The sequence below is a fragment of the Stegodyphus dumicola genome, chromosome 6 (genome assembly GCF_044657685.1).
Source record: "Stegodyphus dumicola isolate Sdum_Otavi_A_Nest chromosome 6, ASM4465768v1".
NCBI classification, from domain to species: domain Eukaryota; kingdom Metazoa; phylum Arthropoda; class Arachnida; order Araneae; family Eresidae; genus Stegodyphus; species Stegodyphus dumicola.
Window position 1 is genome coordinate 150,078,333 of NC_140773.1, and position 27,478 is coordinate 150,105,810.

At 34.1% G+C, this 27,478-nt stretch overlaps 1 protein-coding gene across 4 annotated transcripts in view; it reads left to right on the top strand.

Annotated features, from left to right (window-relative positions):
- Positions 1-27,478, top strand: part of LOC118180194 (ketimine reductase mu-crystallin) — a 173,442-nt gene that overhangs the window by 44,365 nt on the left and 101,599 nt on the right. For all 4 annotated transcript variants that reach the window (XR_015041728.1, XM_085819012.1, XM_085819013.1 and 1 more), the window contains exons 3-5: positions 11,230-11,292; positions 13,889-13,990; positions 16,088-16,280. Coding sequence is in view for 3 of the 4 variants with exons in the window: in XM_085819012.1 (XP_085675138.1) it covers positions 11,230-11,292; positions 13,889-13,990; positions 16,088-16,280 (358 nt within the window). In the remaining variant the exon portion in view is untranslated. The remainder of the gene's footprint in view (positions 1-11,229; positions 11,293-13,888; positions 13,991-16,087; positions 16,281-27,478) is intronic.

Sequence of the window (27,478 nt, forward strand, 5' to 3'; positions counted from 1 at the left end):
ACTTCTAATGGGAACGCAGATAATCGGAAAATAGCGTTATGAGCGTACGAGTTCGTAATGGATTAAATGCAGAATCCATGATAGTTTGATAAATTTTATTTTCCAAAAAGAAACAGTATTCTGGAACTTTTCACAAAAATGCTTGTGCAGCTTTTCTCAGAATGTTAGAGTACAAACAGTAGTTACCACTTCAAACTACTAAGAATGTTAAAAACAGCGGAATGAAAGCGCATTTAAAGAGCGAAGCTCGCAAGGAGATCTCTCAGTACTCCGTACTAAATTCTGAACTAAAAAGTGAGAAATGGATTGGATTATTCAATTATGGCAAAGCACACGAGGGCTATCTGCCTAAAGGGAGCGATGCCTTCGTAGAGAATTTTCTAAGGGAAACTGGCTTGTATACACGTTACACATGAGGAAAACCACGAAAACGCCTATGCAGCCAGTCCGTTTGCGGAATTCGAACCTCAGACCGAACTACGAATGTTCAGCGTCTTTACTGCTCGGCCGCTGGTGTGCCAAGTGAGAAATGATACTCTTTCCGGTATTACGTAGTTTTCCTCCGGCCGCCAAGATATTTCCAGTAGTTTAGATTTCTCGAAATTGCTAGAAGGCATATACGGTTACAGCTACATATAGAGCCGGGCATATTTAGACTTTCATACAGAGATCGGAAAAAAATTTCGCGAAATGGTGAGCAAGCTTGGCGACTTTTGATGATTTCTTACCAAATGTGGCGATAAAAATAGTCGCCAAAACTATCGCCAGCTTCGCGCTTGGCGAGGTAGCCATTTACCTCAGTGTTAAAAAACCTACCCTTGTAATCTTTTTCCGACCAAAATTGCAATAGACCAGTAAGAAAGAGGTAACTTTTGTGTCCAGTCCAGTTGATTTTTGGAAACTATCAGCGAGAAGTTATTAACGATGGCTCGATTAAACCTCTCTACCATGCCGTATGCCTGTCTTCTTGTTTATGTAGAGTATCGTGGAGAGTTTTTTAATTACAGACGAGATGAAATTTATTCCTTGATTGAAATGCAAATGAAGAGGCATTCCAGACCTGGAAATTCAGTGCTGTATGATATCTGTGCTGTATGCTATCGTGAAGGCTTGTGATCAGGAATAGGATACGTTTCAGGCTACAATGACAGCGAGAATGTATTTATTGCCATCAGCAGATCGGGACAGAGTTCCTAGGAGGTCAAAGTAAAAGCAGTCTTTTCTCGGTGATCAGGGTGCCCATCTTTGAACCAAGCGTCGAAAACAGTGTTCAGAATTTCGTCCGTTCTAGGAATAGGGTAGCTGTCTTTCTTCGTAATGTAGTTCAACCGGCGATAGTCAACGCAAAATCTAGTTGAACCGACTTTCTTTCTGACCGAGACGATGGGAGAAGCCCAAAAATTTGCTGAAAGCTCGATGACATCGGTTTCTTGCATGTCCTTTAGAAGTGTTCCTACCTTTTGTTTCTTTAGTAATCGGTGGACGTCTTGGAAGTTTCTTGAGTGGTAGATGATCCTCCATATCAATTCTCTGCTGTGCCAATTTGGTTGGACCTATGTCAGATGACGTGCAGGTGAAATCATCTTGAAATTCTTTATCGACAGTTCTGCAGCTCCCCTCTCTTCGTCGTTTACTGGTGTATTCTGCAATAACTCTGATATTAGGCTCTTCGAAGACAGAAAGACTGAAAGACTACTGGTTCGTTTAACGCAGGTGACTGGAGTGCATGCGGCAACTACTTCACCTTTCTTAATAACTCTTGCTTTGTCAGTTACATTGGAAACTCACACCGGGATAACGCTCCTCCCTACATCGACAAGTGCTGAGACTACTAGTACTCTTTTCGGGCTGCTTCAGTTCTTGGAATATTCCATTATGCCGTACCGCAAATTTCTGTTTTCAGTTTTGGATCCTGGAAGTAAAAATTCTATTCTTGCTGATATTGTTTTGAGCTATTATTTGGTGAACAGATTTAGCGCTTTCATCTTTAATTGCAGAAAGGGTTGTGTCCACAAAGGCAGAATGCAGTTCGTTATTTTTGAAGTGCAAAGAAAAATTGTATTTCCTTAGAAAGTCTAATTGAATATGCGAGGATCTGTAATGTTTGCCGCATATGCCATGTGGTGATAGGCGGAAATCCCAAACGTGATGTTAACGTTTAACGTTGTATCGATATCGATTTTATCACCGGACACAGTCTGGAAGGTAACGCATTGCAGCGTTTAGATAGTCTACCATCCAACTGTTGAGCCTAAAATCTTTTCGGATGATGGTAATATTAGCTTCTGTATGTATGGCCATATTGTAAGGAACTCCGTTTATATGACCTATGATGAAGAGTTCTTGATTGCCCCACTCATTGGAAAAATATGAAGCTCTCTAAAATGGGCTTCTCAATATCTGCCAACCTCCGTCCCGCGAAATGGCCACTAATTAGTTTTTCTTTTCTTTTTGAGAATGGTCTTCGCTCAGGTGCATTGGGATGTTCTGCAGATCCTGTGACACATGACCTTCACCACTGTAATTCCAACAATTTACCATCGGTTTATTGCCTGTCCTATTATTCAAGGCATTGACTTGCCAGGTTAAATCATCTAGAGGACCAGTCATTTGTTTCTACTGGCTCCTGACTATAAGCTGCTCTGACATGGTTGCGGTCTCTACGAGTTCCTTGCTAGGCTGACTCGAACTTTATGGTGTACATTAAAGCGCGCATTTTAGATCCTCGAGTTCTACCATTCGATGTGCTTTCTGTATCTCATGATCCCGTATGCTATCGATGAAGAGGATTTCCCTTGTTGCTTCCTGCGGGGAGAAGATTTCCCTTGTTTCCATTAGGAAGTCCGAAAAGGCGAGATGAGATCGTCTTTCAACATCTGTGGCGAGCTTCTGGAGTGTTTCCTTGGGCTTCTGTTTGCTAAGTTGGGACCTGCTACATTCGTTTAAACACGTCTCGTCGAAGCTCAGTTCCAACGTGCCGGATAGAGCTTCGAAGTCAAACTTTTGATTTTCGGACAGAGTTTGAAAGATATCCGAAAGATGTCTGCTCTCACAGAAGCGGCGAGATAGCTGGTTTTGGCTTGGAAATTCCATCCGTCTTTATACACTTCCCATCATATGAGGATAGCTTAAAAGGAGTATAGAAGATATAGTTAGGAATTTAAAGGAGTCAGATTTGTTTCCAACGGTAACAGTGGATTTCTTCAATCTGTCAGTGCCACTGTAATTTTATATTTGCAGCGGGGCTTCCCATTTCCCGGCATCTCATGTTACATTACTCAAGAGCTATTGCAGTTTTATGTATAATTTTAATAAAATTAGTTACCGATATACAAAATTCGTAAAATACATGTAGCTGAAGTGTGGTGTCTAGTTCTACACTTACTGTTACGGATTTTGTATATATTTAAATAACTTTAATGAAATTATACATAAATTGTAATATTATTTTTTGTATAACGTAACATAAAAGGCTTGAAAGAAGCGATGCTTTGCCTGAAAAATAAGATTACGAGGGCAAGTCTATTTAATATTGAGTAAATGGCTATCTCGCTAAATTGGCCAGATATTGCCAAGCTGGCAGTGGTTTTGGCGACTAATTTTCGTCGTCAAATTTGACGAAAAATGACCCAAAGTAACCAAATTTGACGACATTTCGATCCAGTCCCTGTATAACTAACTATAATTGGTGCTGTAACTGATTAACTAATTGATCCCTATGTGTGTAATATAATTGGTATTCTAATTGAATAACTGTAACTGATCATGAATGTAACTGTATCCTGCCGTCGTATGCCTTCCAATAATTTTGGGTGAAGTGGAAGGTACAGGAGATGTCTACCCGCAGAGATAAAACTACATATATACGCGCGGATAGAGCATCATTTCTTAGTCGTTAGTTCAGAGCGATTTTAGAGTAATGAGATATCCGTAAAAGTTTCGCCTTTTAGTTGCGTTTCGCATTGCTTTGTAATTAACGTTCTTAGTAGTTTGGAGTGTAACTATTAATTGAACTTTATGATACCGAGAAGAGCTGTATACGAGAGCTTATCAGGTTCAATGTTTCTTCTAACCTTCTTCGGAAACATACAATGACCTGACTAGAACAGAGAGCTTACTAAAGCTATGTTCACTAATTGTAGTAAGTAGACAGGATACAGACGAAGGGTATACAAAACCCTTTATTTTTTTTCTTTATATACAATGACTTCCGTACTTCGGAATACAATGACCCTCCACTCGGGGTCTAACTTAAAAGATATCAAAATAAAACTAAACTCTAATTTAACTTTAGAATAAGATTGGCCTTATAATAACAGGAAGCGTATGTAGCACAGAGACTGTGAACACTACAATACGTTTAATTTATCAAGAGGATTAAAACCTCTGGCCTGGAAGGCAAAGTAGCAACTGCGTAACTTCTAAGGTAAGCGGCCTGCTTCGAACTCACGGCTTCCTCTCTTCTGCTTGGCAAAAAGGCCACACTTAAATACTTGGCGTTCGCCAGACAACTTTGCATAAACTCCTTCACGCTTATAATTCTGGCCGGAAGTAGAAAATAAGAAGTGATAGTAAAGATTTAAAATAAAATAAACGTTAGTAAAACTTAAGATCCTTACATACTTCCCGCCAGAGTTAATTAGTTTGAAACTGAGGTCTAAAACGACCTTGTTGAAAACTTTTAGCTCTAGAAACTAACGCGAGGCCAAACTTTTACAAACATAACTTAGCTAGAAACTAGAAAATTTTAAAAGAAAGAAATTTGTTACAATAGCAGCTCCCGGAATATACAACAATCTTTTTTCTTTTTCATCTGTACTGCATCAAAACAGGAGCTTTATTCAATTCTGGTTCCTTCCAGAGATCTGGAAGGAAAACTAGTTTAATGAAATGTTACAGAATGACATTGCAAATAACATATAGAATATACTTTTCTTAACATTCTTATTTCATTCATGACTATTTTAATTATCTCTCCCCGTGCTCTCTGACATGTGTTGTAAAAACACCAAACACGAATGTGTTTCTGTCTATGTGTTCAACACTTCCTCCTACAATCAAAACACTAACGTGTTAAAATTCAACATACGAGACCTCTTAACACACCCTAATTTCAACTCTAGACCCTGAGGTACTATTCTGAAAGTGGCTAACTCTAAAGTGTAGCGTCAGAGAGCCTAACTACATCATTCAACCTTTAACACATATTCACCATGATTTAATCTTTACAGTCACACGAATAACAAATTTTTTTTAACATTACTTTCACTTTTACCATATCACGGTATTTCTAAACATTCAAAATAACAGTTCACATGTATACAAGAACATATCAAGATGCCGTTAATTTTACACATTTGAAAACATACATTAGTAGTACATTGTTAACTTCTATTCTTTTCAAAGCAAGTGCCAATTCTTTCTACATTGAAATAATACTACATTTCAAAAAGTCTTTCAGACTAAAACTTCTTTCTTGTTAGAATGTTTTAAATAAAATTTATACAATAACTTTTTACAATATTTAAGTCTTTATACAACGCTATTATACATCAACTTTAGTTTTACGCGCGAGTAATTGAAAAACATAATAAGAAAATCGGTCACAACTCATTTCTCGCCCTTTTGGCGATAAAAGTAGACCTCGCATGAGGTAAAACTTCTTCAAATCTGCCACTTGCAGTAAGAATGAAAGATTAACTTAAGTTTGTAAAGTAACATAAAATTTTACTTATCTTTGTAATATTCAGACATCCTTTTCTGGGCCCAGTCTTTAAAGGTGCTGCAAACCGTAGCTTGGTTGATCCTCCTTCTTGTACGGGCTCGCCCTTCAGTGCTTTCCTCTGGAAGCTTCCGTTTTTCACCACTACGGCCACCCTTGAACATCTTCCTTCTGTCCTCTGCTTGTGGTCTTGGCCGTTTGAAGGCAGCTGGTCTTGGTGGAACCGGGAAACTTCTGTCGTGATCCTGCTTGGACCTCGTTGTTGGCCGTTCAAATTTTTCTTGTACTTTTTCCTCCGCCGCTGATGGCCCTTCCGCAGTTCGGCGACTTTTGCTGCGGAGAGTTCTGTCGGATGAGTCAATCTTCCGTTTCACAGCCGGGTTATAGTTGCCGTCCTTTCTCCCGGTCTTTTCCACATACGTCGTCCTTCTCCCTTCTTCATTCTGGGGGTGTTCGTGAACTCTGTTTTTTGGACGGTGGAACGGCTTCTTTTTCTTTGTACCTTCAATTTTTCCGCGGGGCAATTTTCTTTTCACTTGCTTCTGTCTCTCATTGGCTTGCCCTTGTACTTGTCGTTTTCCCACCTCTGGAACTTGTACCTGCGGTGTCTGCCGTACCGGATCCTGCAAAAGATCTGAAAAGATTTGCATTTTATTACGGTCATAGAATGGTTTTATCTGGTCAATGTTTGCGGAACAGGTTTCACCATTTCTTGCCTTTAATACTACAACAGCGTGAGTTATTTTTTCTATAACATATGGTCCTTCAAAGCGTGGGAAAAATTTGGCAGTTTTATCTTCTGGTGCTGAAGAAAGTGAATGCTTAATTTTTAGTACTTCATCCCCTACTTTATAAGTTACTCCCCGTCGTTTCAAGTCATAATACAATTTTTGTTTTCTTTGTGCTACTTCTGTATTCTTTTTTGCTTCTTTTATTAGTTTTTCTATATCACCCATTTTAAATTCTGGGGCTCTTTGTTGCACATAAAATAGTTTATCTAACGGTGTTATAATCTTTCTGCCTAGAAATAACTCAGCAGGAGTTTTTCCCGTTGTATCATGTTTTGCGGTCCTAAGGGCGAAAGCAAATTCATTGACATAGTTATCCCAGCTTTTATGAAAATTTTTAACATAACTACGGATAATTTTCACTATATTTCTGTTGACCCGTTCCGCTATATTTGATTGCGGCCGATACGGGACCATTTTTAAATGACGTATGCCCAGTTTTTGGCACATGTCTTCAAATATATTACTTACAAATTGAGGACCATTATCCGATATAACTTTTAGGGGCGCCCCGTATTTTAAAATATATTTATTTAAAATAGAATCGGTAACTAATTTCGCGGAGGCTCGTTTTAAGGGAACAATTTCGGTCCATTTACTAAAATGATCAACTATAACAAGGAGATAGCGACTTTTGTTTAACTGACTTTTTGGGAAAGGGCCCAATAAATCGATACCGATTATTTCATTTGGAAATTCGGATTTAATACTATTTAGAAACCCGGTCGGGCGGAAATTAATATAATTAACGGCTTGACATGTTGGGCAGGACTGGACATACGCCCTTGTTAACTTTTGCAGTTCAGGAAAGTAGACTGCCTCGCGTACGCGTTGAGTAGTTTTTCGAATACCAGCATGAGAAGCTAAAGGGCTGTCATGGAGCTCTTGCAGGATATTTAATCTAAGACTAGCTGGGATAACAGGTCGAAATTCGTTGTTGGAATTCGTAGTTTTTGTATAAAATAATAGACCATCTATTAGTTCGTAATGGGCCGCCCTATTTCTTATCGCCACAATATCTTGGTGGCTAAAATTTTCAGGATCCTTCAAATACTCATAAATACTTCCAAACTCAGGATCCTTACCCAGTTCGGTTATTACAGTTTCTCGGGAATTTATTGTACACGCTGTCAGCATTGCAACTTTTACGGTATTACCCTGTTCGTCTAATTTAATTCGTGACAGGGCATCTGCTACGATATTTTCCTTTCCGGGGGTATGCTTGATTACCAGATTATATTCTTGCAGCTTGAGTGCCCATCTTATTAACCTTGGGGATAAATTTTTTCCAGAGTACAATCTAGTTACCGCCGCATGATCAGAATATACTGTTATCGGCGCCTTTCCAAAATAGACTCGGAACTTTTGCACTGCTAACAGAACTGCAAGTGCCTCTCTCTCGGTCGCGGAATAGTTTCTTTGTGTTTGATTTAAAGTTCGGCTAAAAAATGCTACTGGCTGCTGATTTTGCGAAAGTACCGCTCCTACCGCATAATCCGAAGCATCCGCTGAAATTTCTAAATTTTCATCCTTTTCAGGAAATTTCAACACAGGGGCTTGCGTTAATGCTTGTTTTAATTTTTCGAAAGCACTATTGGCTTCGGCCGTCCACGAGAATCTTGCCTTTTTCCTTTTTAATTTTAACAATGGCTCAGCGATAGCCGCAAAATCTTTTATAAAGGACCTATAATATGAACAAAGTCCTAGAAAAGAAGAGAGCTTCTTTGCCGTGTTTGGAGTCGGATACTTTTGTACAGCGATTATTTTTGATTCATCTGTCTCGATCCCTTTTTGCGATATTTTGTAACCTAAATATTTTAATTCAGGGGCTGCAAATTTGCATTTTTCAACATTAACTTTTAGACCGGCCTCATTTAATAAAGAAAACACCTGTCTTAAATCCTGTACATGTTGGTCTAGATTATCACTAGTAATAATGATATCGTCTAAATAGATAAATGTGGACTTTCCGAGAACAGGTCTTAACACAATGTCCATGCATCGCTGAAATGTTGCTGGGGCGCCTGAAAGGCCAAACGGCATTCGCAAAAATGCATAAGTGCCAGACTTGGTTATAAAAGCAGTCTTAGGCACGTCCTCAGGCCTGATCCCTATTTGAAAATAACCATTCGTTAAGTCTAAAGTTGTCATAAATTTGGTTGATTTTATGTTCCTTAAAATTTCTTCTATAATCGGTAACGGATATACCGGATATTTCGTTATGGAATTTAATTTACGGTAATCAATAGCGAATCTCCACCTTTTTGGATGCTCCAAAGGATAATCATTATTTTTCTTACATAAAACCACCGGACTAGCATAACTACTTGAGATAGGCGTTACGATCTTTTTACGTAGCATATCGGTAATATGCCATTCTATAATTTTTTCCTTATTCTTATCATACCGGTATGGTTTTTGACGAACCGGCAATGCATCTCCGGTGTCAATACTATGGTTAGTAACCTGGGTAAATCCTGGAATATCACTAAATAAGGAAGCAAATTCACTTACCACTTGTCGGATTCTATCTTGCTCGTCATTAGGCAGGTGGTCGAGATTTACCCTTGGCGGTTCAACCTTTTCTACACGCACTGGTTTCATCGTCAGTTTAAGAGACGCTTCATTAAAATCCAGTGTAGCTTGTGCGTCTGAAAGAAAGTCTATTCCTAGTATTAAGTGTGCTTGCAAATTCTTTACTATAAAAAACATCACCTTTACTTGTTCGTCCTTGATACGGATGTACAAAGGTACTTTACCTACGCACTTACATTGTTCTCCTTGCGCCGCTAATACTGTTGTATTATCCGCATTATATATGCGGTATTTGCGAAAATACTTTCTAAAAAAGACTTCTGCCACACAGGAACACTGCGCGCCGGTATCCAGGAGTGCGGTGGCCGGGATATTATTTACCAAGACTTCAATCTTCGGAAGAGTTAAATTTTTCACCATTACTGTATTTAACTTGTAGGAAGAGGGGTTTTCGTGGCCTTCGGATTTCCGCACCCTCTCGTCAGCAGAAATCCGTTTTAGTTTAAATTATTTTTTCTTTCGGTGCTTTCCTTCTTTCTCCACTGGCCTTGAGACTTTTTTTCTGGGTTGCTATTGAACTGTCGACGTTCGCCGGCTGTTTTTGAATGCTCGGGTTTCCTTGCCCACTGATTCGCTTTTTCTCCGTAGCCATGTGCTTGAGTTTGCTGTAGTCTTGGCGTACCAAATTGGTTTCGCTGTTGATATTGGCGTCTTCTTTCGACGTCCGCCGTTCTTCTACTTTCAAACTGGATTGCTAGCTCAAATAATTTTTCCAGTGTAGTCGGATTTCTCAATTCAATAAAGTCTTGCACTTGGGGTAGTAACCTCGGCAAAATCACTTGAATTATTTCAGGATCCGGACGGTTTCCATACAAGAGCTTGAAAACGTGAATTTTTCTTAAAATAAACCTGGAGAGGTTTTCCATTCTTTGTTGATATATACTGAAAAGTTCTGTTTCTAATTTCGCACGATCCCTTACAACAGGGAAGGCTTTTAGTAGGGCAGTCTTGAAATTTTCGTAGGTATAGGTGGGACTTCCTGCTTGACCCAAGAGACTTCTGCCGATACATTTGAACCAGTTAAGCGCTTGGCCCCTCAAAGCGCTGGTAGCTAAGGTAACTTTTTGAAACTCGTGCACGGGGTAGAGCATGAAGTGGTCATCCAATTTTTCCAAAAAACTGGTTACCTGTGAGTTTCCGTTAAATGTTGCTTCTGGTTTCATCGAAGCGCGCATGGTCTGGACAATATACCCAAATCCTTCCAGGGCGGCAGCTGGCATTTCTGGATTCTGAGCTGTTTCTGCAGGCAGCACAGGTTCTTCTTGAAACTCGGCCATGGTTATTCTTCGTCGGGCGCCACTATCAGGTTCAATGTTTCTTCTAACCTTCTTCGGAAACATACAATGACCTGACTAGAACAGAGAGCTTACTAAAGCTATGTTCACTAATTGTAGTAAGTAGACAGGATACAGACGAAGGGTATACAAAACCCTTTATTTTTTTTCTTTATATACAATGACTTCCGTACTTCGGAATACAATGACCCTCCACTCGGGGTCTAACTTAAAAGATATCAAAATAAAACTAAACTCTAATTTAACTTTAGAATAAGATTGGCCTTATAATAACAGGAAGCGTATGTAGCACAGAGACTGTGAACACTACAATACGTTTAATTTATCAAGAGGATTAAAACCTCTGGCCTGGAAGGCAAAGTAGCAACTGCGTAACTTCTAAGGTAAGCGGCCTGCTTCGAACTCACGGCTTCCTCTCTTCTGCTTGGCAAAAAGGCCACACTTAAATACTTGGCGTTCGCCAGACAACTTTGCATAAACTCCTTCACGCTTATAATTCTGGCCGGAAGTAGAAAATAAGAAGTGATAGTAAAGATTTAAAATAAAATAAACGTTAGTAAAACTTAAGATCCTTACAAGCTTTTGTGAAAAGTTCCAGAACTGCTATGTTTTTCTTTTGGTAAAAATAAGTTTTATTAAGCTATCACTGGTTGCCTGTGTATTCAATATATTACGAACCGTAGGCACGCAGTAATGCTATATAAATTATTGTTTTGTGGCAGTAAAGAACTTAATAGTAACTTTTTACATAGTTTTAGTTTTAAAACATTTAAAGTAGATTAATTTATAAAAATTTAATTGAGGTTGTTAATATTATTTTATATTTCAGATCTTAGATGGTGAAGTTATAACTAGCATGAGAACTGCTGCTGCATCAGCAGTAGCTACCAAGGTAAAGAGACAAGAGTTAATTTATTGAATAACCTCAAGCAAACTGTATATAGGTTTACAATTTTTTTATCCTTTTAATTAGCACAGCTGCATTTATCCAATCATAAGATAATGTTATCACTTGTTATATATTACATTAATGTTACAAGTTACTTTATCATTTAAAATATTTAGTTTTCTTAGCTACTTTAGCAATTAACTCTCATCCTAATGAATGAAAGATTTTGAATACAAAGCGTAAAATAAAAAACTGTATAAGTCTAGTGAATAAATGACATTAAAGCATAGCTTTGAATCCACAAACTTAAAGTTTTAGGAAATTTAAGCACTTTAAATTAGTAAAAATATGAACATTTATTTCTAAAGGCAGCTTAATAAAAATAATAAACACTTATTTAAAATTCAGCTAGAAATTATTTGAAGACTTAAATATATATATATATATATATATATATATATATATATGAGTGTGTGTGCCCAGCAGTGAATCTCAAAATGGTCTATCATTTTTGACATCTTACAGTGAATGCTCATATGCAAATATGTGAATGGACATATGATGTTCATTAATATACCCAGTTGATATCGTTCAGTATAATGCATCAGAATAACTTCTTATATACAAGTTTCCACTGACTTCTAGAGTAAACATTCTGTGTAAACTCAGAATCACGATGCATAGAACATTGCTAAAATCCTTGTTCAGCACAGTCAAAGACCTTGACAGAGTTTCTTTAACGGTTACAGCCAAAAATATCGCGGAAAAAATGTCGTGGTACATAACATCGTGGGAGAAAACATCACAATTCTAAACTATCGTATTACAAAATATAGTGGTCGAAAATAAAGCGGTTCAAAAACTTCGCAGTTTAAAAACATCGTCATCGAAAATATCGTGGTGAAAAAAATAAAGTACCTACAAATCATCGCATGCTGATAATATCACATACATGCGTTTTTCAAATCGCATAGTGACATATTATGTAACTGAGCTTCGTCATAACTAACAAATCGACCTCCAAAAAATTTATTGCACGTCATACATGAAAATGTTAACGACACTTTAAGAATAAACAGAAACAAAACAATATGTAATTTTCATTGAAACAATATCAGATTAATAAATGTGAAAGAAAATAATTTGATCATTATTAACTAAGCAATTTTTATAGAGGTAACCTCATGCGGTTATTTATCTTCCTTTTTCTAAGCATTTTTAGACTGTGTTTTTCATGAAAAATTATCAGTTAAACTGTATAAAAAAAGCTTAATTTATTAATGACCTTTGTTAATTAAGTATATAAATTTAAAATTCTATTAGGCTTATAGAGACATTAGGTTATTTCGAAGCAGGGGAAATGAAAAAGGAGCAATTTCCTCGCCGGGACTCGAACCATTGACTTCTCGATTTCGCGTTGAGCGTGCTGACCATTACACTACGAAGGCATCCTAAGAAGGCGGGAGAAATACCTTATATACTCCCCCTTTTAAAGGGCGAGTGGTATTTAGGAGACCCAATCGCCAAATCCTGATGGTGAAGAATCATCATTCACCACCTTTTAGTTCGGGCGCCAATGTAGACGCATTAGGTTATTTCGAAGCAAGAGATGAAAAATGAGCAATTTTGTCCCCGGGACTCGAACCACGGACCTCTCGAATTAGCATCGAGCGCGCTGACCACTACACCACGAAGGCATGCTAAGAAGGCGGGAGAAATATCTTATAAGCTTTTCAAGTTGCATTAATTTTCTACTCATTTTCAATTTTTAAAGGCTTAAGTTTTCTTCTTATTTTTTCAGCAAAAATTTATTAGCTCATTCAAATATATGAAATATAGAAACAAAAGAATCCCTCTTTCCTTCTTGCGCTCTATTATCTTTATACGAACATGCATTTACAACTTTCAAAACCTGAAAATGCATGTGTGCAATGTTATCGTCATGCGATGATTTTGTATATACTTTATTTTTTTATCACGATATTTTTGACGACGATTTTTTTGAACTGCGAAGTTTTTGATCCGCTTTATTTTCGACCACGATATCTTGCACCACAATGTTTTAGAACGGCGATGTTTTCCTCGCGACGTTTTCTCCTTGCGTTGTTTTCGGCGGACACCCTCTTTAATAAACCTAGATCGCAAATACCCATCTTCAGAAGTAACTGTATAAATTCCGCTGCAAATTTTAATATCCTATAGAGATTTTTTGCTAGGCCTAGCGACAATAGAATGCTTCACCAATTGAGTACAAATGCTAATAGTCATATAACAGGCGCTACAGCAATTCAGCTGATGGTAAGTAAGTGAATGTTCATACTTTAGGATTCAAAATTACAACTATTACAACTAATGTCATGATCGTGTTCAAGTTAAGTCACTGTCCGCTGATATTGTAGCTTCGCAAGATTAAAAAAAAAAATCAATTATGAAATGTTCACTATTATGTTTGATACAATTTTTATTTTACTTTTTTACTTTTATTTATTTATTTTTTTATTATTTTTATTGGTGTATTCAATATACCACGAGTAAAGAGCATGAACAAAAAGCTTCATTGAAAAAAAGTAAATGACTGAATGTGATATTTTTATTGCAGTATCTAGCATCAAAAGAATCAAAACATCTAGCAATATTAGGAGCTGGAACTCAAGCCCGCAGTCATTATCAGGCTTTATGCCACATTTATAATTTTGAAAAGGTACATAAATTATTCCTATTTAAATATTTTTAAAGATCAGTTAGTAAATAAATTAATAGTAGCTGATCAAATTTGAAACAAGTCAGGATATAATTATAAGACTTCTGTTTGTTGATAATGCAGCTATAATTTCCATTCCTATTTCTTACTGTGAATATGCATGTGAAATTAGAAATAAGCATTTTGGAAACGTATATTTTCCTATAAAAAACCGTGTTCATAAATAATATACACCATGACAACTTTTTGAATTTCACTTTATTTTCAAATTAAACAAACAGAGAAAATAATTCTGAAAAATTAAATAATCTTTAAAAAATTACATTAAGAGTAAGTTCAATGGTAGATACAGTAGAATGATGCTAAGTAAAGTATGCTACTGTTGCTGCTAAGTAAAATCATATTAAAAGATTGAAAATTGTTATTTAGGAAATCTGTTTTCATAATGTGATATAATACATTATTTTTTACAATACCAGTTACATTTTCAAAATTCATTTTGTATTTCATAAGAGTTTCCATGCAATTAATCGCATTTTACTGCATAATATTATAATTAAAATTTGCCTATATATTAGAAAAATAGGCAATCATTCCTTAATAGACTGTTTTAAATATCTCCACAAGAAATACTCTGAAAATGAGAGATCTGGTGATAAAAGGCAAAAGCTTGTAACACATAGAAATGTGCTAAATAAATCTCTCTCTCGCTTTTTTTTTTTTTTTTTTTTTTTAAATTTATAAAAAACTGACACTGTAATGTTTAAATTCGAAGCATACGCGGAATAAAGTTTTTAATTCTGGCACTCAGCCAAATTATTTCTAGGGGGGGGGACTGTATGTAAAATCGTTCAGTATAGCATATATTACACAGTTATTTTCTAAATCTGGAGTTCGGGCCCTTTAAAATTAAGTTTGGTACTATTCAGTTTCGAGGGCCGTAAAAAATCGCCAAACTATTGTTGATGCCAATGCTGCCAAAAATAATTGCGGCAACCCTAATAATTGCGGCAAGAAAGGAAGTATAATAGTAAATATCTAAGATTGATGTTTTAATTTAGATGAAAGGTTCATTTCATATAATATTTTTTTATTATTATAATTTATATGAAAAAAGCTAAACATGACTGAATGGAAGCATAAGAGTAAATAACTATTTCAGATCATTATTATAATTTATATAAAAATTGCTAAACATAACTGAATGGATGCCTGCATCGCTATTTCGCTACCGACATATCGCTAAAGCATAATTTCATCACGTTGGTTGTTCAAACGTAATTTTCTATAATGAATGATGCCTTTTCTTTGAAAATATTCTCGGTAAAGTGCAGAATCGCTCACGTATTTGTTTGCCGTTTTTTACAAGGGTAAAAACAATTGAATTTTTGTCAATTTTCTTTTACTTTTTAAGTGAAAATAGGTCGATGTGCACATGGATACCGAGTATGTGCAATTCTTAAAAACGCGTCAAGCAGTGGGTGATTCTTCACTTTACCCAAAATTCTATTGCCGACTTTTCGTCATGGGCAATTCACAAATTGTTAATTCCATAGGATATCAAAAAAGGATTTAAAATCAAAAAAGGATTTAAAAATTAAACTAGTATGTCAATGGCGTCTTAAGAAATATAGAACTATATAAACTTACGCAAACTGAAATCAACGCGTACGCTAGATTTGGCGCTTTTGCGCATACATTTTCGCTGCAATTTTTTATGGCCCTCAAAACCGAATAGTACCTTAAGTTTTTATGATCATCAAAGTCATTCTTTTAAAAGTTCGATTTTTTTTTATCATCAAGATTTCTAAGCAAAATAATTATATCCAGCATCAATCCATTTATTTTGCTTTTGCCTATTTTGTATTATATATTAAAATTTGAGCAATATTTGTGAAATTCTATGGAAATAAGGGGAAGACAAAGTGATGATCAATTATAATCACTGAGACCAAAGAAGCATGTAGTCGTAAAACAAGAAAAATCATACTGATGGAAATCATGTGGTTGTAAAGGAATTTTCTTCTTAAAATCAGAGAGCATATCTATATTAAATATCAATTATTTGCAATAACATGTGTATTTTTATTATTTTAGATATTTATTTGGAATATTAATGCTGAAAATGCTATAAAGCTTAGAGATGAGATACAAGATACTGGAAAACAATGTATTGCTTGTCACACTGTTAAAGATGCTGTTGAAACTGCAGATATCATTGTTACTGCAACCATGGCACAAAAGCCTATATTAAAAAAGGAATGGGTCAAAATGGGAGCACATATAAATGGTAAATCATTTTAAACTATTGCCACTGACTATATATATATAGTTTCAAAAGAATAAATTCATTGAATACAAATTTAATTAATTCATTACGCCATTGTTCCAAGGAATGTTAGGTTAGGTTATTTAATTACGGCAAAGCCTCAAGGGCTATCTGCCTAAAGGGAGGGATGCCTTCGTGGAGGACTTTCTAAGGGAAACTGGCTCGTATACGCGTTACACATGAGGAAAACCACGAAAACACCCATGCAGCCAGCCCGTTCGCAGGATTCGAACCTCGGACCGAACTACCAGACTTCAGCGACTTTACCGCTCGGCCGCTGGTGGGCCCTTGTTGCAAGGAATGAAATTTAAATTTTAACAAACATGTATATACGTAATAAAGCAAATTTAAAGTTAAAATAATGTGCAAACATATAAAAGAATTAATTTTCGAACTACTTTACAATATCATTTAAATTCAGATAGCATAAGCAAATCAAGTGCAAAACCAAAACATGAAAATAAAATCACCAATTTAGCAAATTAAAATTAATCTAAATTTTTTTTTTTTTTAATGCATAAGTGAATGACTGTTGAGCAGGCAGGAGACAGACTTATCAAGGGGAAGTTGCCTCCTAACCTAACTCTTCAATCATTCAATTCGTGTTTCGTCATTCATGCAAGCAAGGGTAAAAGTCAAAACCAAAAGTAGTGAAGAATATCCAAAAAGAAATACCAACTAAGTGGTTCCTTGAGTAATTAGCAATTAAAATTAAAGTTTAAAGGAAAATACCAATAACGAAGTATTTTGAGAAATAAACAATGTAAAGTTTAGTATTAAACTTAAAAAAAAATTAAGTTTTCAGAAAAATTAATTTAGAAACCAATGCGTTTTAGAAACCCTTGTTTACAGAAACCTCCCCGACACGAATATGCATATTAATCAAAAAGAAACTAATAAGGAACTAGACAAATTAATATAAACCAATAAGTAACAAAAAAGATCTAATTCATAATTTATAAAAAACAAATATACACTTAAAAATAATTACATATCTAGAAAATACTTAAATACTACATAGAAAATACTTAAAAAATACTTAAAAGCAAGTAAATAGTAAGTTTTAATACTAACTTACCTACCATATAAGCGTTGGGGTCTGCAATACTTAAAAGCAAGTAAATAGTAAGTTTTAATACTAACTTACCTACCATATAAGCGTTGGGGTCTGCAAAAGTATCTTCTAAGTGATGTAAGTGTGTTCTGCAAATTATATAGATGGCGCTAATGTAAGTAAAGTTGAGTGCCAAGCTGCTATCTTTAATTCAAGTTTCAATTTTGACTGACCAACTATTTATGTAGGGAGTTTAGTAGCTGAGCCAATCAAGTGGTTATTGTGAATTAATAAATGTAAACTTATTTGTAATGCTAAATGTGTGTTCTGTTGCAAAATTGTGTAATAATGCAAAATAACGTTAAGTGAAAAAATTATTTTTTTGTGAAAATTGCAAATGAAAAAGTAATAATTAAGTAAAACTTTAAAAAAGTTGTAAAGTAAAATTTTAAATTTAAATTTAAATTAAAAAAAGTTTTAAAATGTCTTAAAAAATTAAGTAAAACTGAAATGTTTTAAAATTTTAAAAAAGTTGTAAAGTAAAATTTAAATTTAAATTTTAAATTTAAAAAAGTCTTAAAATGTCTTAAAAAATTCCCCCCCCCCAATTTTTTTTAAGTAAGATTTAAATTTAAAAAGAAATCCTTAAAAAAAAAATCTTTAAAAAATTTTATTAAAATTTTAGAAATTTTCTAGAAATTTCTCAGAAATTTGCCAAAAATTCCTTAAAAAGTGTTTATTAAAAGCTAAATTTAAAGAAAGAAAAAGTTGAAGGTTTTAATAATCTTGATTCCAACTGTATATCAAAACTTTACTAAATACTGGCTAAAGTATGGAAAATTAGAAGAAGATTAAAATCTTCACTCAATTCGGGCTATAATTGAGACTTTTGAAAAGAGTTGGCCCTTTATTAGTAAAAGGAAGTTCAAGTTGATAACCAAGTACCACCAAAATTTATTAATTTATATATTAAAAAGGCAGGCATTAACTTTACTTTATAAATTTTTGGCTCTTTATGATATGATAACATTACCTTAAACCTTAGCTGGAGGGTAATGGAGGATATAGAAGAGTAAAGGAATTATCTCGTAAATTTTTATTGTAAATAAATTTGTAAATATGTATATTTAATCAATACTGGATTCTTTCCTTTTACTAATAAAGGGCCAACTCTTTTCAAAAGCCTCAATTATAGCCCTAATTGAGTGAAGATTTTAATCTTCTTCTAATTTTCCATACTTTATACCAGTATTTAGTAAAGTTTTGATATACAGTTAGAATCAAGATTGTTAAAACCTATAACCAGAGGGCCATGTAAACTTTACATTTAACCAAGCAAATAAGAAAGAATGGTTGATCTTTACAATATGGTAACTGGTAGTTTGGCGACATTTTGGAGGCGATAAAGGTTACTATCTGGCACTTTGATAATAATGTGAGCAGTACTCAGTTCCGATTACGCATTATTTTGTGTGAGGGAAATAAGAGATCATGGGATATGTCATGTGATATTAATGGACGAATTACGGTTCTTTAATCGGAAAAGGGGGGAAATCGGGAAAAAATCTGGAAATTTTGTATGTGGCTTTATTCTGTGTTGTGTGAAACAGTGTTCGTGAATTTTTGGATCCCATGGCCGTAACTAAAGTGAATTCGGAATGGGTATTTATGTATGTATTAATTTAATGTATGTGCTCATTTATATTTTAAGTAGTGTTTTTGAATTTAATTATATTTTAATTAAATGATAGTTATTTTGTGAATTTTATGTTTGTAGGAATTTGGTATACGTTTTAGTTGAAGTAAACGTGCATGGAAATAATTTAAATATCTGACAATAAGTATTTGTAATGGTTCCGGTATGAATTCATTGGTGACGTGTATAATGTAATAGATGATTTAGAGGTAAAAGTTTTTGGATATTTTATTTATTTTATATGTGGAAATGTTCATTACTTTTTCGCGATCAGGTAATTTCATATATGTTCTTTTTACCGGGTTTAAAGATTGAGAAAATTATCATGTATTTTCGTGAAATTTTTCTAATTTATGAGAAAAAAGCAGTGTACATGGATATAGTGAAGAGTGTGCGCAATGCCATTTTTGTGCAATTCTGGGATGTTTTTTTAAGTAAAAATAAGTCGACATGTACATGGTTTAGTGATATTTTAATTAAATGATAGTTATTTTGTGAATTTTATGTTTGTAGGAATTTGGTATACGTTTCAGTTAAAGTAAACGTGCATGGAAGTAATTTAAATATTTGACACTTAAGTATTTGTAACCATTTGTAATGTTTGTGGTATGAATTTGTTGGTGACGTTTATAATGTAACAGATGATTTAGAGGTAAAAGTTTTTGGATATTTTATTTATTTTATATGTGGAAAAGATCATATTTGGAAAGGGTAAATACTTTTTCGCGATCAGGTAATTTCATATATGTTCTTTTTACCGGGTTTAAAGATTGAGAAAATTGTCATGTATTTTCGTGAAATTTTTCTAATTTATGAGAAAAAAAGCAGTGTACATGGATATAGTGAAGAGTGTGCGCAATGCCATTTTTGTGCAATTCTGGGATGTTTTTTTAAGTAAAAATAAGTCGGCGTGTACATGGTTTAGTGATATTTTAATTAAATGATAGTTATTTTGTGAATTTTATGTTTGTAGGAATTTGGTATACGTTTAAGTTGAAGTAAACGTGCATGGAAATAATTTAAATATTTGACACTAAGTATTTGTAAAGTTTGCGGTATGAATTCGTTGGTGACGTTTATAATGTAATAGATGATTTAGAGGTAAAAGTTTTTGGATATTTTATTTATTTTATATGTGGAAATGTTCATATTTGGAAAGGGTAAATACTTTTTCGCGATCAGGTAATTTCATATATGTTCTTTTTACCGGGTTTAAAGATTCAGAAAATTGTCATGTATTTTCGTAAAAATTTTTCTAATTAATGAGAAAAAAGCAGTTTACATGGATATAGTGAAGAGTGTGTGCAATGCCATTTTTGTGCAATTCTGGGATGTTTTTTTAAGTAAAAATAAGTCGGCGTGTACATGGTTTATGTGTATGTGTTATTTTGAAAAACGCGTAAGGAGTATGGTATTGTGCACTTTTTCCCAATTTTGCAGTGAATATTTGTCATGATTAAGCAGTTTTGTTAGATAAAATTTCTAGCATAAGTGTAATTCGGCTAGTAGATTGTTGGAGGAAGTGTTCAGTAGATAAAAAGAAAAGAAACATGTCTTTACTTCGTGAAGACAAAATGGCGGCGGGAAAAAAAATAGAGGGTTGCTGTAGGAGAGTTGGTCGCCAAATTTTCGCCAAAAAAACGCCAAGTTACCATAATGTAAAGATCAACCGAAAGAATTATAAGAAAAAACACTACATGGAAGAAGTACATGTCAAAAGTAATAAAGGTAACATAAAGCAATTACTCTTGGATAAGAGGAAAAGTTATGTCCATGCAAAAATCTGTCGAATCTCTTTAACTAACGGTTCAGATGTTAGATGTTTCAATTTTTTGTTACTGTTGCCATTTAGCGTTAGGTTATAGACTCCCCCTCGGGCTCTGATGACGTCTCGACGAAGAGTCCGCAATATATTTCACATTCATCTCTATGAAGAGTAACCTGGGAATCTTTTGATGACGAGTTTGAAATGATTGATTTAACTGCACAGAATCAGGATGATTCTCCAAAACATCAATGAATCGGGATGATTCATTTAACATTGGAATCAGGGTTATTCCACTCAAACTTCACAGAATCGTTATGATTCATTTAACATGGAATCAGGATGATTCCCTAAAACTTCACTGAATCGAGATGATTCATTTAACATGGAATCAGGATGATTCCCTAAAACTTCACTGAATCGAGATGATTCATTTAACATGGAATCAGAATGATTTCCTAAAACTTCACTGAATCGAGATGATTCATTTAACATGGAATCGGGATGATTCCCTGAAACATCACTGAATCGAGATGTTTCATTTAACATAGAATCAGTTCTTGAAAAGTTCATTATATGGGGTTGGATCTCTCCCTGATTTGAAGCGACTCTCGAATTTTAAAAGCCAAATCACAATATCAGATCCACCCTACTATAAAAGGAACTTTTAAAGTAAAAGTTTTGAAAATGTCAGAATAGTTTGAAGGCAACTTTGACAGCACCTGTGGAATTACTATTTTGTTTATCTTCATTACTTTTGCTAGACGACTGCACTTAATGCAACACATTTTTGAGCCACTTATTTTCCTTTTCTAAATTTGAATTTTGTTTCTTATGAGAATATTAAAAAGTTTACTAGAACAATCATCTGTTGTAGAACTAGAGCCTTTCAGTTTTTAAACGTTTCCTGAATCGAGATGTTTCATTTAACATAGAATCAGTTCTTGAAAAGTTCATTATATGGGGTTGGATCTCCCCCTGATTTGAAGCGACTCTCGAATTTTAAAAGCCAAATCACAATATCAGATCCACCCTACTATAAAAGGAACTTTTAAAGTAAAAATTTTGAAAATGTCAGAATAGTTTGAAGGCAACTTTGACAGCACCTGTGGAATTACTATTTTGTTTATCTTCATTACTTTTGCTAGACGACTGCACTTAATGCAACACATTTTTGAGCCACTTATTTTCCTTTTCTAAGTTTGAATTTTGTTTCTTATGAGAATATTAAAAAGTTTACTAGAACAATCATCTGTTGTAGAACTATGTTCAGATGTTAGATGTTTCAATTTTTGTTGACTGTTGCCATTTACCGTTCGGTTATAAACCTTCAATTTTTTTTATTTCTTTAAATTTAGCTTTTAATAAACATTTTTTAAGGAATTTTTGGCAAATTTCTGAGAAATTTCTAGGAAATTTCTAAATTTTAATAAAATTTTTTTAAGGATTTCTTTTCAAATTTAAATTTTACTTTAAAAAAATTTGGGAGGAATTTTTTAAAGACATTTAAAAACTTTTTAAATTTAAAATTGATATTTAAATTTTACTTTACAACTTTTTTAAAATTTTAAAACATTTCAGTTTTACTTAATTTTTTAAAGGCATTTAATTTTTTTTTAAATTTTACTTTACAACTTTTTTAAAGTTTTACTTAATTATTACTTTTTTATTTGCAATTTTCACAAAAAATAATTTTTTCACTTGCATTATTACACAATTTTGCAACAGAACACACATTTAGCATTACAAACAAGTTTACATTTATTAATTCACAATAACCACTTGATTGGCTCAGCTACTAAACTCCCTACCATAAATAGTTGGTCAGTTAAAATTAAAACTTGAATTACATACTTTAAGGATTCTTTGATTTTTTCTAGACTTATAATATTTAAATATTTTAATATTAAAGATAGCAGCTTGGCACTCAACTTTACTTACATTAGCGCCATCTATATAATTTGCAGAACACAATTATATCACTTAGGAAATACTTTTGCAGACCCCAACGCTTATATGGTAGGTAAGTTAGTATTAAAACTTAGTATTAAAACTTACTATTTACTTGCTTTTAAGTATTTTTTATGTAGTATTTAAGTATTTTCTAGATATGTAATTATTTTTAAGTATATATGTTGAAACTAAATAACGTTTGCATAATCCGAGTTCAGAAAACAAAACATTTATTTTACATATTTTAAAGAAATAACGTTCTGAAACAACATGTTTCATCTACACAATCAATTGACGCTCTCACCAGAGCATTACGCCATCAAACTTGGCACACATCCAAAAGTACAAATCGAAGAATTACAGAAGCGTTGTTGCCACACAAGGAAAGACATATAGTTACAAACTTCACACAATAATAAAACAAAAACACAATTTTGAAAAATAGACAATAATAATAAAAATAGTAATAATAAAATTCTTAACAATATTTTCTAGATTATGCAACATCCTCCCCCCTTTTTGAGTCAGTGGCAAACGACTCAAAAACATATGTTATCCTATTAAAAAGGTCTAGTACATTAGGCTTCTTAACAAGCCGTCCTGACGACGTAAATTTCTGTTTTATATGCTGAGTGTCAGTCTGATCGTTTTTCTTATCGTCGCTAACGACAGGCTCTTCAACTAAATAATTTTCATCTATTTGTATCTCTAGTAGATAAATACGCTTAACGGGCCTTATGAAAATCCCATTCTGAGTTTTTAGTTTAACTGTTCGAATTTTGTCATCCCGACCAGGAATTTTCTCTATAATTTTACCCAAAGGCCAATACAAGCGTTTTTCGAAATCATCGCCTATTAAGACCATCTCCCCAATTTTAGGCAACCGGGTTACTTTATTTCGTGGTTGTTTCATTATTAATTGCCCCAAATATTCTTTTCGGAAACGGTTCCTTAAATCTTTAAGAAGTTTTGTGCGGTATTTGATTCTTCTCAAAAAATGCTGAGAGTCAATTTTATCTATGTCTGCTACATTCGAAGTACAATTTTCAATTAAAAACATTGACGGAGTTAAAGGGATAGCATCTTCAGAGTTCTCCGAAATATTTATTAGCTTTACATTGGTTTTTTAAATGACCAATTCTTAAACATGAAAAACAAATACCTTTCTTTTGTACAATTTGCCTCTTTTCATTTAAGTTCATAGTTTCAGCTTTAAAACACTTAGCACTCATATGAGGCGTATCACAGAATATACAAATATTTTGCTTACCGTTTACTGGTTTCATTTGTAGTTACCAGCGCGGCAGCTGTTGCTGAATCTGAATTACCTGAAATACCATTTTTATTAAGACGCTTAACAGAATGAGTAAATCCTGATTGTGCTAATCTAATCATTTCTTCCGATTCTACTTCATGCCTTAAAAAACACATTAGTTTTTCAAGCTTTCTTTCAGAACTCTTTTCCTGTCCCTGTTTAGAAGTTCGACACCGCTCCCAGGCACGTAGAATATTTTCAGGTAGGCACGACTCTACTAAAGGTCCCAAGAAATCAGCAAACTTTTCCTTGGTGCGTCCTAAGCTTTCCAGCGCTCGTAATTTACTTTCTATACTATCATAAAGTACTCCTAAGTCCGACGCCGTTCTGCCTGTTGTAGCATTCTTTGTAACAAGCCCAAGCAAATCTCTTACATAGATCTGCACCAGAAGGTCTTCTCTACCAAATCTTTCTTTCAGCTGCTCGATAGCTTTAGGATAATTCGCAGCGGTAACAGGAAAACTGTTCAAAGTTGAGCTGCCTTTGAGCCAGGTACTGCACTTTGCACTAAGTACAAAAATTTATCTTCCGGCACAATATCCGCATCTTCATGAATTTTGGAGAATTGGCTCCAAAAGCCTAAAAATTCTCTTGCATCTCCAGAAAATTTTTTCAGTTCAAGCTTAGGAAGTTTGAACTTCCTGTTTTTATTTTCTTTAGGATCCGAAATCGAAACTGAAGCAATATCTGTAGTAACATTCATCGAATTCAACTATCCAATTTTATTCTGAAGTTTCACCTTTAAAGCTATAAAGGAATCTCTGTATCCTTCAGCCGTATTAAATTCATTCTCAAAATCAGCTTCCTTGGTTTGTTCTAAAACACTGCTTTGAATATTGTCCAGGCGTTCAAATTTGTCAATTAGTTGCCCCAACAACACTTGCAATCTCTCAGGATCCGTACAAGTAGGCAATTCTTCTTCCACAATCTTCGTAGTTAACGTAAACGAAGTACGTTCACTTCTACGTTTTGCTTTTAACAACTCCATTTTAACAAAACGCCTAAATCAAAACTACTCGAAATCATACAAACGTCCTGTCAAACGGACGCCAAACTTTTATGCTGAAACTAAATAACGTTTGCGTAATCCGAGTTCAGAAAACGCTTCAAAACAACACCTAAAAGTGTTATCTAAACTGCTTATGTCAATAGCAAAAACAGAATGGTTTACAGGCGCAGTTTCCTGGCGTCAGCGACAGGATTTTTTATTAAGACGCTTAACAGAATGAGTAAATCCTGATTGTGCTAATCTAATCATTTCTTCCGATTCTACTTCATGCCTTAAAAAACACATTAGTTTTTCAAGCGTTCTTTCAGAACTCTTTTCCTGTCCCTGTTCAGAAGTTCGACTCCGCTCCCAGGCACGTAGAATATTCACAGGTAGGCACGACTCTACTAAAGGTCCCAAGAAATCAGCAAACTTTTCCTTGGTGCGTCCTAAGCTTTCCAGCGCTCGTAATTTACTTTCTATACTATCATAAAGTACTCCTAAGTCCGACGCCGTTCTGCCTGTTTTAGCATTCTTTGTAACAAGCCCAAGCAAATCTCTTACTTAGATCTGCAGCAGAAGGTCTTCTCTACCAAATCTTTCTTTCAGCTGCTCGATAGCTTTAGGATAATTCGCAGCGGTAACAGGAAAACTGTTCAAAAGTTCAGCTGCCTTTGAGCCAGGTACTGCACTTTGCACTAAGTACAAAAATTTATCTTCCGGCACAATATCCGCATCTTCATGAATTTTGGAGAATTGGCTCCAAAAGTCTAAAAATTCTCTTGCATCTCCAGAAAATTTTTAAAGAAATTTAACAAAATTAACAAAACGCCTAAATCAAAACTACTCGAAATCATACAAACGTCCTGTCAAATGGACGCCAAACTTTTATGTTGAAACTAAATAACGTTTGCATAATACGAGATAAATTATGAATTAGTTCTTTTTTGTTTCTTATTGGTTTATATTAATTTTTCTAGTTCCTTATTAGTTTCTTTTTGATTAATATGCATATTCGTGTCGGGGAGGTTTCTGTAAACAAGGGTTTCTAAAATGCATTGGTTTCTAAATTAATTTTTCTGAAAATTTAATTATTTCTCAAAATACATCATTATTGGTATTTTCCTTTAAACTTTAATTTTAATTGCTAATTACTCAAGGTACCACTTAGTTGGTATTTTGTTTTGGACATTCTTCGCTACTTTTGGTTTTGACTTTTACCCTTGCTTGCATGAATGACGAAACACGAATTGAATGATTGAAGAGTTAGGTTAGGAGGCAAATTCCCCTTGATAAGTCTGTCTGTCTCCTGCCTGCTCAACAGTCATTCACTTATGCATTTAAAAAAAAATTTATTTTTTAGATTAATTTTAATTTGCTAAATTGGTGATTTTATTTTCATGTTTTGATTTTGCACTTGATTTGCTTATGCTATTTGAATTTAAATGATATTGTAAATTAGTTCAAAAATTAATTCTTTTATATGTTTCCACATTATTTTAACTTTAAATTTGCTTTATTACGTATATACATGTTTATTAATATATATATATATATATATATATATGTTTGGGTATATGGGTAGTAAAACTTCTCATCATATATATGGATTTCTTTTATTATATATAAATTTCTTCATTAAAACGAAGACTAAAATTACATCTGAAGTTTCTAATTTCACTGGTAAGATTAATATAGGAAACATGAATTTTAGCCTTTAATGCTTTCAGTTAATTTAATAGCTATGCTACCGTATGAATATTAGTTCATCAGCCTTACACATTGCAGAAAAGGCATTATTATTTTTAGAGCTTAGAGGGAGAATTAAGAGGCTATTTATAATTTAAATTATAATTTTGTAATTTTGATTTATATATTTTTTATGTTATATAATGTTTGTTAATTTCTTATGTTACATTTCTACTCAATAAGATGACTTGAAGAGAGCTGCAGTGGATGGTTCTCTACGTTATAACTTGAAGAGGCTTTACTGTGTAGTTAGAAAAATGACACTCGAAGACAAACGTAATTAGCCGTAAATTCCCCGCATAATTTTATTCCTGGATAATTCATTCTGATGACACATTTTATTTTTTATTTCAGTCATTATTCTGGGTACACTATGCACCCCCACAATTTTATACAGATTATATTTTTAGAGCAATGGACAATGGCTGACAGAGGCTAAGCAAGCGAACTAGCATCTTTTCAAGAAGGGGGCTGAAGCAGAAGTGTGCAGATATTCAGTATGGAGACTCACCAAGAGAAGGTTTAGGTTTAAGTTAGACAGGTTTCTGTTTTTAAAATTTTGAGTTCAAGTTTCGAATTAGCTACGTCATGAACGTAACGCAAGCCATACGAGATGGATTAATCTAGAAATGACGCAGT